Genomic DNA, 16081 nt, shown 5'->3' with positions numbered 1-16081 from the left:
GAACATGGTGGAAGACGACTAGGTTTATTTTTGACAAGGACAGCTTCTAAGGTATTCAGAAACAAGTTCTGTTTAACATTCACACACAGAAATCCTTCGAACTCGGTGGATGACTGGTTGGTATTCCACGTAGACAGCTTGGAAGATATTGGGAAAAGTATCGATTTTAATTCACAGAGAAGCATTCCAACTTGGTGGAATACACTCTGGTTTATTATTGACGTTCATATCTTCGAAGATATTGGAGAAGAGATCAGATTTATCATTCTCAAAGATAGCTTACAGCCTCATGTGAGAAAGCAAAACTTTCTATTCTACATAGTTTCAGACAATAATGTGTTTTAGTACTTTTATCATCGATAAAAGAATTTTCTCTGCCACGCTGCCCTTTTATTATTATTACAAATTCCAGTGTTGTTTTTCTCTTTATAAAATCCAGACAACAATTTCGATTGTTAACCTAAACTCTCAGAGAAATAGATGTGGTAGCCAAATACCAAAGTCAATGGTTGTGTTCTCAAAATCGGAATATATATAGCGAGCAATAGTGCTTGTTTAATGTATTCAAGTTATTCTAATATATTAGTTTAGTTATTATGTTTATGTACCTATTCTAGTGCAAGGTAAATAAATAAGACAATGAAGAAAACTAATATCGCATTAATTTTTACGTAAATAAAATTATATGATGAGTGAATGAACAACGTCGTTAATGAATGCTCCTTGAACTTAGAAATTGAATCAATATGGCAAAACTGATGTGGAAAATTGCACACGTCAGTCCTCTCTGTGCTGCTGGTCTGTTTTGCTTTACTTTGTCTAGTTTAATATCTATCTCTTTGTCTATTTAGTTATCTTAATCGATTTGCTTCTCGATTGGGATTTATTTTCTGATGATAAATGCAGTCCACATATTGCGTTCTTTCTTTTCGTATCCAGTTGATTGTTACGATTAATTAAAAAACAAACTCCCCCATCTGTTTGTGGCTTAGCGTCAAGTTTGAGGACCTATAATGTTAACATTTCGAGTGGTGTTTCTTTGTTATGTTTGTTTATTGTCAAGAACAGATTTGCGCAATGCGTTACATGTGAAGTATCCGCCTTCAGGGATTAAAAACCAAATTTTTAAGACTAAACATACCACCCCGCTGGTATAGCGGTAAGTTTACGGATTTGAAACGCTAAAATCAGGGGCTCGATTTCCCTTCGGTGGACTTTGCAGATAGCCAGTTGTCGATTTGCTATAAGAAAACACACACTTGCTAAACATTTCAAAACAAGCAAAGCAGTAAGAAAACGTAGTCACTCAGCAGCGTGTATGAGATTTGATAAAACTAAAATTCGAGGTTCGATTCCGGAAATGGCATTTCACATTTATAGCCCATTGTGAAGCTGACCTAACAACAAACAAAATAGTAAGAAATCTCGGTAGTTCTCTGTCATGTTGAAGGGCTTATAACACTAGAAATTAGGAATTTGATCCTTGAAATGGGCATTTCATATATAGCCCGTCATGCAGCCACTGCTTAACAACAAGCAAGGAAATATTACAGTGAGTCTTACTGGAAGACTTAATATTCAGAATATTCGTTAAATCAACAGATGGGCCCGACATGGCTAGGTGGTTAGGGCGCTCGACTCGTAATTCGAGGGTCGCTGGTTCGAATTCCCGTCACACCAAATATGCTCGTCCTTTCAGCTGTGGGGGCGTTATAATGTGACGGTGAATCCCATTGTTCGTAGGTAAAAGAGTTGGCGGTGGGTTGTGATGACTAGCTGCCTTCCCTCTAGTCTTACACTGGTAAATATGGAACGGTTAGCGCAGATAGCTCTCGTGTAGCTTTGCGTGAAATTCAAAAGAAAGTCGCAGGTTCGAGTCCCCGTCTCGCCAAATATGCTCACCCTTTCACCCGTTGGGACGTTATAATGTGACGGTCAATTCCACTATTCGTTAGTAAAAGAGTATCCCAATAGTTGGCGATGGATGGTGATGGCTAGCTGCCTTCTAGTCTTACACTGCTAAATTAGGGACAGCTAACGCAGATAGCCCTCGTGTAGCTTTCCGCTAAATATTAAAACAAAAAATATATATAATTAAAAATTGGTTTTGTAGCCTGTGGCGTTTATAGACCCTCGAAAAAAAAGCGTAAATCGAAACGTCGGGATAGAATAAATAAACATTTATTGGAAGTTGTTCGTCGTCTTCATTGAAAATGGATTCCTTCAACAGCGAAGCTTTAGAAACAAGAAGACGAATTAGGCTTAATATGTTACCGTTTAAATATTGTAGAGTAAACAGTGATAACAAAATGGTTTGTTTTGTTCGTTTTTGAATAGAGAAGTGACACAACCGTGGGCACAGGTTTTCAAAAAGCAAACTTTTCATTTAATAACGTTATTGATAAATTTAACGAAAGGGGAAAAAAAAACTTTAATCGGGCTAGAATTGTTTTCAGTATTTCGATCGGTTTTAATACCACTTTATTCAAAACATATATTATTGAAGGATAAGATTTAAAACAACCTTAATTATTTCTTGAATTTACGGCAAAAACAAAAGGAATACTATATGTATTCAAATTTATTTTCGTTGCATATAAGCTTAAAAAACGTTTTTCAAAAATAAAAAACAATAACCAATAACTTATTTGCAAAACACAATAATCTCTTTTCAATATGCCAAATAAACAAAAAAGAATATTATACTCAAGTTTTTATGAATAATTTATTTTGATGTCTATCTTTCATATAATATGCAATAACTCTTTGTGCGCATGGTTATTTATTTAAAAATAAAAAATAAAGGTTTTCAGGGCATTTCGTGTTTCACTCGCAAAATGTATGAAGAAAAGTTTCCAATTCGTGCTGGCCCGACACGGCTAGTTGGTTAAGGCACTCGACTCGTAATCCGACGGTCACGGGTTCGAATCCCCGTCACACGAAACATGCTCGCTCTTTTAGCCATGGGAGTAATATAATGTAACGTTCAATCCCACTATTCGTCTGTAAAAGAGTAGCCCAAGAGTTGGCGGTGAGTGGTGATGTCTAGCTGCCGTCTCTCTTCTCTTGCATAACAAAATTAGGGACGGCTAGCGCAGATAGCTCTCGTGTAGCGTTGCGCGAAATTCAAAACAATACGTGCTCTTCCTGGAAGGGTTAACGAACATGTGTCTGGTATTTTTATGCCTTTGTATGTTTCAAGTAATGTACCGATACGTATTTTTCTTAAACCAGTCTTAACCAGTAGTTATGCTTTTGAGGTGATGTAATCTTAAGTGTTTTTTTAACAAGTCTTGCGATTAGACTAAATTACTAATATGTTTAAATCTTTATAATACTTCTATCAAACATAAATCATAACAAAAATATTGCGTTTTTTATGTTCTTTGTTGTTACAAAAAACAACAGATAAATAAACCTTGTATAAAACTGAATCCCTCTTAAGGGCTAGATGTAAATATGTGGGCTTATATCGCTACAGATCAGGCTTCGATACACTCAGTGATCAGAGCAAAAGACAGTCCTTTGTGTAGTTTTGAGCTTAACAACAAATCAAAAACTTAAGACAGGCTTTGCTGGACAGTCCAATCGTCTCAGTCGATTTTGTCGAGAGGATCTAAATATTTTTCCGACACCCCCCACTTAAAAGTACGACGTTTATCATCTGCTGATTGAACCGGCGATTAACTTCTAAGGAAAGATTCGGTCGCTATGGAAACTAACATCACGTGCCCTGCGCGGATCAGATGAGAAACCTCGTTGTTGAAGCGTATTGGCAGTTGGATAACGCGGTTGTCAGAAGCGTGTTACTCATTGTAGAATCGCTAGCTTCGCTTCTTTTGACATTTCGTGAAACGTTGCTGCTCCACGGATGGCACTCGTCTTGCCTGCAAAGCCTTGTGTAAGTCTAAGTTTCTTGATTCAACTTAAATACAGTGTCCTTGGATCGCTAGATAGAGATAAAATATAAACAAGATATATTTTTTTTTCATTAAAGGCGATAATAGATAAATTGTAGAGTCTAATTTTAGGGTAATTGAAAAGCACTGTTTCTGGTGAGTTTTATTTACGGAGTGTGTACTGAATTTGAAATGTTCCTGAAATATATCTGCCTAAAATATAGAGATATATGACACTTCAGTTCCCGTGGTGAGTCTTCATCAGATAATTGACGCAACCGAACCCTTGGCTTCTTTATAACTATTGTGAAGCAGAAAAGACCCCACGTATGTCTAACTTTCTCTGTCGCATCTGAGAAAGTGAAAGTAGACAAAGTTATTTGTTTATTTTATGTATTAAAACAACTGTACTTAAGAAATGTTACAATGATCAGATCATATAGTACTAGTCTTCACCCTTTGGTTTGAAGACAGTGTACCAATACCAAGGTTGATAGATTAAACATGCAACAAGAAACTAATATATACCTTTTATTCGGGCGGGTTTAAAATGTTTCAACTAAGATCCTGGATTTGTAACGACGTTTTGGTATTTTATGAAAGGGCTCTTCGGCAGAGTAGTGCACGTAAAGTGCAGATGAAGTGTTACTACACACACATCCTTATTCCAAATTAACGTTGCATTGAAAAAAAATGTGCTTTAAACGATTTCTTACTTTGATGTAATATTATTTGTATTAACAATCGTACTTCAACACAATGACACTAAAGGTAGGTAGTACACTTGGATTAGCTCCTAACAACACAGGTATTGTTGTACACTTGGATTAGCTCCTAACAACACAGGTATTGTGGTACACTTGGATTAGCTCCTAACAACACAGGTATTGTGGTACACTTGGATTAGCTCCTAACAACACAGGTATTGTGGTACACTTGGATTAGCTCCTAACAACACAGGTATTGTTGTACACTTGGATTAGTTACTAACGACACAGGTGTTGTTGTACACTTGGATTAGTTACTAAAAACACAGGTGTTGTTGTACACTTGGATTAGCTCCTAACAACACAGGTATTGTTGTACACTTGGATTAGCTCCTAATAACACAGGTATTGTTGTACACTTGGATTAGTTACTAACAACACAGGTATTGTTGTACACTTGGATTAGTTACTAACAACACAGGTATTGTTGTACACTTGGATTAGCTCCTAACAACACAGGTATTGTTGTACACTTGGATTAGCTCCTAACAACACAGGTATTGTTGTACACTTGGATTAGCTCCTAACAACACAGGTCTTGTTGTACACTTAGATTAGTTACTAACAACACAGGTCTTGTTGTACACTTGGATTAGTTACTAAAAACACAGGTGTTGTTGTACAATTGGATTAGTTACTAACAACACAGGTATTGTACACTTGGATTAACTAACAACAGGTATTGTTGTACACTTGGATTAGTTACTAACAACACAGGTACACTTGATTGTACACAGGTATTGTTGTGGATTAGTTACTAACAACACAGGTATTGTTGTACACTTGGATTAGTTACTAACAACACAGGTATTGTTGTACACTTGGTATTGTTGTACAGATTAGCTCCTAACAACACAGGTATTGTTGTACACTTGGATTAGCTCCTAACAACACAGGTATTGTTGTACACTTGGATTAGCTCCTAACAACACAGGTATTGTTGGTACACTTGGATTAGTTACTAACAACACAGGTATTGTTGTACACTTGGATTAGTTACTAACAACACAGGTATTGTTGTACACTTGGATTAGTTACTAACAACACAGGTATTGTTGTACACTTGGATTAGTTACTAACAACACAGGTATTGTTGTACACTTGGATTAGTAAAACACAGGTGTTGTTGTACACTTGGATTAGTTACTAACAACACAGGTATTGTTGTACAGGTAGTTGTTGTACACTTGGATTAGTTACTAACAACACAGGTATTCTTGTACACTTGGATTAGCTCCTAACAACACAGGTATTGTTGTACACTTGGATTAGTTACTAAAAACACAGGTGTTGTTGTACACTTGGATTAGTTACTAACAACACAGGTATTGTTGTACACTTGGATTAGCTTAACAACACTACAACAACAACACAGGTATTGTTGTACACTTGGATTAGCTCCTAACAACACAGGTATTGTTGTACACTTGGATTAGTTACTAAAAACACAGGTGTTGTTGTACACTTGGATTAGTTACTAACAACACAGGTGTTGTTGTACACTTGGATTAGTTACTAACAACACAGGTCTTGTTGTACACTTGGATTAGTTACTAACAACACAGGTATTGTTGTACACTTGGATTAGCTCCTAACAACACAGGTATTGTTGTACACTTGGATTATTAGTTACTAACAACACAGGTATTGTTGTACACTTAGATTAGTTACTAACAACACAGGTATTGTTGTACACTTGGATTAGCTCCTAACAACACAGGTATTGTTGTACACTTGGATTAGTTACTAACAACACAGGTATTGTTGTACACTTGGATTAGTTACTAACAACACAGGTATTGTTGTACACTTGGATTAGCTCCTAACAACACAGGTATTGTTGTACACTTGGATTAGCTCCTAACAACACAGGTATTGTTGTACACTTGGTTTAGCTCCTAACAACACAGGTATTGTTGTACACTTGGATTAGCTCCTAACAACACAGGTATTGTGGTACACTTGGATTAGTTACTAACAACACAGGTATTGTTGTACACTTGGATTAGTTACTAACAACACAGGTATTGTTGTACACTTGGATTAGTTACTAACAACACAGGTATTGTTGTACACTTGGATTAGTTACTAAAAACACAGGTGTTGTTGTACACTTGGATTAGTTACTAACAACACAGGTGTTGTTGTACACTTGGATTAGTTACTAACAACACAGGTATTGTTGTACACTTGGATTAGCTCCTAACAACACAGGTATTGTGGTACACTTGGATTAGTTACTAACAACACAGGTATTCTTGTACACTTGGATTAGCTCCTAACAACACAGGTATTGTTGTACACTTGGATTAGTTACTAAAAACACAGGTGTTGTTGTACAATTGGATTAGTTACAAACAACACAGGTATTGTTGTACACTTGGATTAGCTCCTAACAACACAGGTATTGTTGTACACTTGGTTTAGCTCCTAACAACACAGGTATTGTTGTACACTTGGATTAGCTCCTAACAACACAGGTCTTGTTGTACACTTGGATTAGTTACTAAAAACACAGGTGTTGTTGTACACTTGGATTAGTTACTAACAACACAGGTGTTGTTGTACACTTGGATTAGTTACTAACAACACAAGTGTTGTTGTTCACTTGGATTAGTTACTAACAACACAGGTATTGTTGTACACTTGGGTTAGCTCCTAACAACACAGGTATTGTGGTACACTTGGATTAGTTACTAACAACACAGGTATTGTTGTACACTTGGATTAGTTACTAACAACACAGGTATTGTTGTACACTTGGATTAGTTACTAAAAACACAGGTGTTGTTGTACACTTGGATTAGTTACTAACAACACAGGTATTGTTGTACACTTGGATTAGTTACTAACAACACAGGTATTGTGGTACACTTGGATTAGTTACTAACAACACAGGTATTGTTGTACACTTGGATTAGTTACTAAAAACACAGGTGTTGTTGTACACTTGGATTAGTTACTAACAACACAGGTGTTGTTGTACACTCGGATTAGTTACTAAAAACACAGGTGTTGTTACACATTTGGATTAGCTCCTAACAACACAGGTGTTGTTGTATACTCGAATTAGTTACTAACAACACAGGTGTTGTTGTACGCTCGAATTAGTTACTAACAATACAGGTGTTGTTGTACACTTGGATTAGTTACTGACAACACAGGTGTTGTTGTGTACTCGAATTAGTTACTAACAACACAAGTGTTGTTGTACGCTCGAATTAGTTACTAACAATTCAGGTGTTGTTGTACACTTGGATTAGTTACTAACAACACAGGTGTTGTTGTATACTCGAATTAGTTACTAACAATACAGGTGTTGTTGTACACTTGGATTAGTTACTAACAACACAGGTGTTGTTTTATACTCGAATTAGTTACTAACAATACAGGTGTTGTGGTACACTTGGATTAGTTACTAACAACACAGGTGTTGTTGTACACATGGATTAGTTACTAACAACACAGGTATTGTTGTACACTTGGTTTAGCTCCTAACAACACAGGTGTTGTTGTACACTTGGATTAGTTACTAACAACACAGGTGTTGTTTTATACTCGAATTAGTTACCAACAACACAGGTGTTGTTGTATACTCGAATTAGTTACTAACAATACAGGTGTTGTTGTACACTTGGATTAGTTACTGACAACACAGGTGTTGTTGTGTACTCGAATTATTTACTAACAACACAGGTGTTGTTGTACGCTCGAATTAGTTACTAACAATACAGGTGTTGTTGTACACTTGGATTAGTTACTAACAACCCAGGTGTTGTTGTATACTCGAATTAGTTACTAACAATACAGGTGTTGTTGTACACTTGGATTAGTTACTAACAACACAGGTGTTGTTTTATACTCGTATTAGTTACCAACAACACAGGTGTTGTATACTCGAATTAGTTACTAACAACACAGGTATTGTTGTACACTTGGATTAGTTACGAACAACACAGGTGTTGTTGTACACTTGGATTAGTTACTAACAACACAGGTGTTGTTTTATACTCGAATTAGTTACTAACAACACAGGTATTGTTGTACACTTGGATTAGTTACTAACAACACAGGTATTGTTGTACACTTGGATTAGTTACGAACAACACAGGTGTTGTTGTACACTTGAATTAGCTCATAACATTATAAATATTGTTGTATACTGATATCCATGACTTCTGGTATAAGAGTTGAGAACATTAAAAAAAAAGTTAGATGCTTATACCCTCTGAGTCGATTGCGCAATCCTTGCAAATTCAACTGTGTAATCCTCACAGAATCACATGTGTAACGTGTACACTAGTTGGTTAACACTGAAAAATTGAGAACTAGAGTGAACAAAACCGTGCCCAATATACAACTAGCAGGCCTAGTATACCACATATACTGTTGTAAACAGTGCATTATTTGTCTCATAATAAAGATATATTTTCCCTTACAGTTCAACAATAACTCATTCGTGTACCATGTTTCTTCGCCACTAGTTACAGTCACGTGACATTTAAACCCGTTTTTGTCAGAGTCGCGTTACATGGGGGTAATCCACATAAAGTCAGGTTATAATCCTCCCAGAATCAGTTGTGCAACCCTCATAGAGCAAGATGATGTATGTCTGTTATGTATAAGTTCCAATCACATAGTCTTCTATTTTGTTAACCCTACGAGCGTATATGTTTGTTTGTTTTGTATCCGGGCGTAAAGAATAAAGTCCATGTTTTTCCTTCCAACATTAATAATTATTAATTTAGAGAGATAACTTTTTATTATGGCGTTCATTCAAGCGTTTGACCATTATGGTGCTGAAATGACAATTTCAGGTTTAGTGGTCATCTTAATAGTTCGTCTTTGCTACAAGATTTATTATTTTATATTCTACTTCTGAATTAACTTTTATTGCTCTTGAATATCATTCAGAAGACTGACCACCTTTCCACAATTCACCCCAGACAGTGGGTGGTAGTGTCAGATGTGCAACTTTGGGCGGCTCAGTATCCTTATATCTGATCCTCCTTTTGTTTTGTGTGTGAGACTTACACATTAAACCCGAATGCAACAGGTAGTACAAACGCACTACTATGTGTTTATTTCTTCTCTTACTATGTTAAATTTTATTTACCCATCTTTTGGTTTGTACGTACTTTTACTTGTCTGAATTTAATGTTTGGTTTTGGTAATACTGTCTGATTATTTATATATAAACTGATTCAAGGTTTGAAGATATTGAATTCTATCGCATAATCTTTAAAACGTAAGCTAAGTGTAGGCCTTATGTAATCAATTTAAATGTATTTGAGTTCAATCAGCATGTACTTTTTAAAACAACAACAACAGTCGAACAGTGAAACTGGCATATCTTGGTTTGTTTGTTGTTGTTTTGTTTTTTTTTTGTAATTTCGCGCAAAGCTACACGAGGGCTATCAGCGTTAGCCGTCCCTTATTTGGCAGTGTAAGACTAGAGGGAAGGCAGCTAGTCATCACTACCCATCGCCAACTTTTGGGCTACTCCCAACGAATAATGGGATTGACTATCACATTGTAACGCTCCCACGACTAAAAGGACGAGCATGTTTGGTGCAATGAGGATTCGAACCTGCGACCCTCGAATTACGAATGGAGTGCCTTATCTAGTATTTAATGTTAAAAAGGATCATACTTTAATCCATTTTGTGTTTAAATTAATACAATGCACTATGTGCACTATGTCAATCGCGGGTATCGAACTCCATAGGTCACATGAGCATCATAGGTGGAGGATAAAAATTTGTGCATGTCATAGTTTTCCAGTATATCTTAAATGACTAATTAAACTATGTAACAACATTTTTACTTTTTCTTGTTCCTGGGTAGAAAGTGTTATTTCCCAATTGCTTATGCCTAAAGTAAATGGAAAAGACCTATTTTTCTCTTCAAACTTTGCTTTTGTGACCTGTGAACGTATAACGAAAACATGATGGGAGACTATATTTGGGGGCTGACGTGAAAGTGATTTACATTACAGTCACAAATCTCGAAAAACTACTCACTTCTAAACATTTTTGTATAACTTTAGTATAAATATATGTAAATCTTAATTCATATGTTGTTTTATTCAGACCTTATGTAAATGAAAATGTAAAAATTTACCCATTTTCATAGAAAATAGTTTAATTTCTAAATTTCATTATCCAGGTCACAAAAGGAAAGTTTGAAGGGAAAAATGGTCATTTTCTGTACTTTTACAACATAAGAAATTAAGAAATAACACATACTATCCAGGAACACAATCTGTATTACATGGTATTATTTTCCGTAAAGCAAGTCACACTTTTCTTGCTTTGTCAGTATACTGACTGTTTACCCTAACTCGTGAAACATTTTGAAACATAAGTTAAGGGTTTTTAAATCATCAAACAGGACGTGAAACATAATAGGTAAACGAAAAACGAAGTAACTGTAGAAAACTAATACATGGTGGATTTTTGTTTCTCATTCGGTACATTGTTCGGTTCCTTATGATCGGTTTCGCAGAAGCAATAAAAAAACCCAACAAAAACAACTCTGTTTTCCTTCGCTGTCATCAATTCGACGTGGTCTTAGGCTGAGGGATGGATGGAGTTGATAGATAACTCTACATTAGCTGTAACTGTGGTAACATTGCTACCTCGCATTGAAAAATTGTTGTTTTTCTAGCTAACTGAGAACTAGAATGAACCAAGCCATGTTCAATATACAACTATCACGCCTGGCATTCTAGATATTGTATACTGCATTCTTTTTTTTATCATGATAAAAATATATTTTTTCCTTACAGTTCAACAAGAACTCATTCGAGCACCATGTTATTTCGCCATCAAAATGGCTGCTCACTATTTGCAGATACGTAATATTTAAACTTGTTTTTGTTAGAATCAGGTTGCGTGTAAAATGATGTGTTGTATTACAGACGTTGTAACAGCTGGATGAGCGTTAAAAACCGATTTATTCTTAAGACAAAATTCACTTCAAATTGAGTTAGAATTGTTACTACATATCCAAATATCATTCTTCGTAATGGATCGGGCGAGGCCAAGTGGTTAGTGTACCACCCTGTAACTCCGAAGGTCCAAGCTTCTCGTCCCATCGACTCAAAATTGCGCACCGTACTTTGAGGCCATAGGCATGTTAAAAACATCAAATCGTATCCTCTGTTAGACTAGCTGGCTGTGAGCAACGTTTAGCAAATATCTTTCTAGTCCAGGGATAGGCAAAAATTTATGGAGTGAACCTTTTTAGAGAGCCCACGACACACGCTAGACTCTAGCTGGCCTAGAACCACAGAATCTACGTAGTGGGCCTTTTGTTAGATGATACGAAAAGAAAGACAATCAACAATTATTTCATAATGTTTAGGAGGATATTTTTCACATACAACCAGTTAGTTATTCAAGTGTATATAAAGCAAAGTGTATAGTACAGTGTACGCGATCCAAATGCCCGAGATCATAGGCTGGTAACTCTGGGAAATACATCTAGTATTCCATATCATTTACCGCCAATTCTTCGGCCACTTTTATGGAATAGCGGGATTTTACTGTCACTCTTATAACGTACTCGTGACTTCGAGGTCTGTAATTAGACTTTGCTAGAACAAGCTCTATAAAATAACCTTCATACTTATGAAAATTATATCAGTGCTTAACGTGATAACAACATTTTAGCATTGTGTATAAATATTTCTCTAACTATCAGCAGTTGTAAGCTATCCTACTCTGAAAATTTTATATGAATCATAGATTAATTCTGGAAAATATTTTTTTAAATATAGTTAAAATCCTTTTTCCTAATTTTCTCAGAATAATCTCTCACAGGTGTCTGTTAGTTGGTGAGTAAACATTAAAATGTCATCACGTAAAGGACGCTGAACATCATAATTTTTACTGTTGTGACGTCTGTAAAACGTGCGCATGCCATGAATCACGAGAATAATTATGCACTATGTAGGCCACTGCACAGTATAACATATGAACTTCACAACTAAGACATAAAGGCTCGACATGGCCAGATGGTTAAGGCACTCGAATCGCAATCCGAGAATCGCCGGTTCGAATCCCCGTCTCACCAAACATGCTCGCCCTTTCACCCATAGGGGCGTTATAATTTTACGGTCAATCTCACTATTCGTTAGCAAAAGAGTAGCCCAAGAGTTGGTGGTGGGTGGTGGTGACCAGCTGCCTTCCCTCTAGTCTTACATTGCTAAATTAGGGACGGCTAGCGCTGATAGCCCTCGAGAAGCTTTGCGCGAAATTCAAAAAACACTAAATGCGCCATTCTCACCAATTAACTTGTTTTTTATGTGTTGAAAATATGGATAGCATATGTAAATACGCAGGGCCGTATGACGGGTGGACCAGAAGGAGAAGCTCTAACAGGTTCCCCAACTTAAAGAAATATTTTGTTTTACGCATTTTATTGGAGCAAATGTTATGATACTGCCTCAGCCCGCCAATGTATTTACGTGTTGCACGATAAAAAACACGTGTCACAGCTCCAGTTCGTGACTTGCAGGATACAAAGTCGTCGTCAACGGTTTTTTTATTGGATGACCCACTGCGAGAAAATTGTGTTGTCCTTTTAACAAATAACATCAATTATTCATTATGTGATTGTGAAACTTCTGAAATAGTTGGTATTTCTGGTAAATTTCGCTACAGTGATGTGTTCTCTGGACTTAAAATATTCATATTGCCTCACGTTTTCTCGCTGGCTCTTGTGTGCAATAAAACATTTCTCACAGAAAGAAATTCTGCCCTACTGAAACTGAATGTGGCGTTAAAAAGTTTGTAGTTTTTATAGAAACTTATATTCAGGTTTCTATTTACTGAATGGTTGCTCGAAACACACAATCTTTTAAGTTCGAATGAACGAGTTTTAATTTGTTTGGCATTTAAAGCCACGAGCTACCTCTTCTGGATCTATTGCTAAGGTTGTTTTGAATCAGCAGACAAGGATTGCCAACGTTTCTGGTGTAAGATATCTTACAGAACATTCTTAGAATCAGATCTCAAGTTACCGAGTGGGACAGTGGTAAACCTACAAACTTACAACGCTAAAATTTGGGGTTCGGTTTCCCGCTGTGGACACAACAGATAGCCCGCAAATAAACTAATCAAATCCACTCTTTGACGTCGCGGGTTGACCTTACGGTAGAACGTTTAAGGCTAAGACTGACGTTGCGTTCTAAGAGTGACAGTTAATCGCTTAGAGCGGATAGGGGGTGGAAAAGTTCTGCTCTCTGTCTGCCTTCCCTTTGTTCACTAGTTGAAAATTGGGATTTGCGGCAGATAGCTTTGACAGCGTCTCCACATATATGAAATACAAACACAATGCATTCTTTGACAGTCTGTTCCTTCCATGCTTCGAAATACAAGATCTTACGTTGTTATACAAACGGAAAAAGATACCACTACAATGTTAATAAATACTTCCAGACTATCATTTTCGTTTAAGATTGTTCTGAATCTCTCATAGCCTGTTGACGTAGGCCTGAGTCAAACATAGTCTTTTGAGGGTGGGTCCGAGTCTAGCATAATTTAATGGAGTACTTATGAGTCTATCATAGTCTATTTAGTCTGAGTCTGGTATATAGTGTGTTGAGGGTAGATCTGAATCTAGCATAATGTGTTGAGGGTATGTCTAAATCTAACATCGCAAAACGCAGGATTCCTTGAAGATAAATAAATGTCTACGTCTCCAACTTATCTTCAACAATAGTTATACTTTTGGTAAAATTTTATTATCATTAAATATTATATCCATTTTTAGTTTCTCTACACTACATTAGGTGTTTCCTACAGAAAGAAACGAAGGTAATGAAACTTTAAACAGAGCAAACAAACACAAAATAGGCTTTGTCTAAAACAAATATAAATAGTTTCACAAGTTTCGGACGTTGTGATATACTATTTCTAGAAATATTTCCTCCAACCTAGACTCATCTCAAGATCTTATTTTCTTAGATACTGCTTTTGGTATTTGTGACTTATTTCTATCGTTCCTATTACCTTCTCTAAGTTTGTTTTTTTTTTACTTTTTATTCTCTCCGTCGAGATAGTAAATCACAACGGTAGAACAGTATTAGATTCTACTTAGATAATTGTAAGCAACAAAATGTTCAACCGAGTTGCAAAGATGCAACACGCATTAAAAGAAAAACTTTTAATCGTGTAACATTAGCGAAACAAATTCGCTTTCAGCACGAAGTACGTATCTGTGTTCCCTTTAGTTGTATTACGTATCTGTGTTCCCTTTAGTTGTATTACGTATCTGTGTTCCCGAAACAAATTCACTTTCAGCACGAAGTACGTATCTGTGTTCCTTTAGTTGTATTACGCTATCATACCTCATGAAATTCAGGAAATGTTTATGAAATTATTACATTTAATATAACATAATATAATATTTTGTTTTAGTAATTAAATACTGTAGCATTTTGTAAAACAAGTGGGATATTTCTTTAAGTTAAAGGCGTTAAATTAGTTTAGTAACTTTTTTGTTTATGTTAACAAATGTATAAAATATGAATAAGAAACAAGAAAAGGTTTTTCATGATGTGTCAGTCAAGTTTGAAGTTGTTATGTATTCCTGTATCTATAATCTCAGTATAAGAACATTGCGGAAATCTATCAAAATCATCTAGAATTTTTCCTTTCTTGCTTGTTGTGTTTGAACATCACGAAACTAGCGTGCCAAGCATGTTTAGGCGTTCGACTCGTAATCCGAGGGTCGCGGGTTCGAATCCCGGTCGCACCAAACATGTTCGCCCTCCCAGCTATGGAGGTGTTATAATGTGACAGTCAATCCCACTATTCTTGGGTAAAAGAGTAGCCCAAGAGTAGGCGGTGGGTGGTGATGACTAGTTGCCTTCCCTCTAATCTTACACTGCTAAATTAGGGACGGCTAGCGCAGATAGCCCTCGAGTAGCTTTGCGCAAAATTAAAAAAAAACAAACAAACTAGCTATAATATATCAGATGAAATGCTGAAACAAAAACGGAAAAAAAAAGCGAAACTGATTTTTTTGTTATTCTAACGTTTCTAATATCCGGCTGATGATTAGCTACTACTTTGTTGAAGTTTCATATTACGTAACCTGTACGTAAAATTCATTAGAATCTAATCTAAACATAGTTCTTGCAGAATTAAGTTGAAAGTATATTTAACTCTTTTCAAAGCAAATACACTTGTCTGAGATCTCGCGCTTTTACCAATGTTCCTCTAATCATATCACTGTAGAAAAGAGAAAGAGTCAATATTTGGAATAACTAACGTCAAGTGAAGACAAGTCTTCCAAAAGAATAAAAGCCTATGCAAAGACAGAGATTCCCAATGCTGGATACAGAAAGAAAATCGATAATTTTGATCTTTGCTGATTAGAATGAAGCAGCCTTTAATAGAAAGA

The 16081-nt window shown here is 36.1% G+C and overlaps 1 protein-coding gene across 4 annotated transcripts in view; it reads left to right on the top strand.

Annotated features, from left to right (window-relative positions):
• Positions 1-16081, top strand: part of LOC143237905 (CUGBP Elav-like family member 4) — a 206426-nt gene that overhangs the window by 65821 nt on the left and 124524 nt on the right. For 3 of the 4 annotated variants that reach the window (XM_076477646.1, XM_076477644.1, XM_076477642.1), the window contains exon 1: positions 3793-3901. The exons of the other annotated variant lie outside the window; for it this stretch is intronic. In XM_076477646.1, the coding sequence (XP_076333761.1) occupies positions 3872-3901 (30 nt within the window). In that variant the 5' untranslated portion in view covers positions 3793-3871. Of the gene's footprint in view, positions 1-3792; positions 3902-16081 lie in introns of those variants that run through there. 4 annotated transcript variants of the gene reach the window in all.

The sequence above is a fragment of the Tachypleus tridentatus genome, chromosome 13 (genome assembly GCF_004210375.1).
Source record: "Tachypleus tridentatus isolate NWPU-2018 chromosome 13, ASM421037v1, whole genome shotgun sequence".
NCBI classification, from domain to species: Eukaryota; Metazoa; Arthropoda; class Merostomata; order Xiphosura; family Limulidae; genus Tachypleus; species Tachypleus tridentatus.
This window is presented reverse-complemented; position numbering and strand designations above follow the sequence as displayed.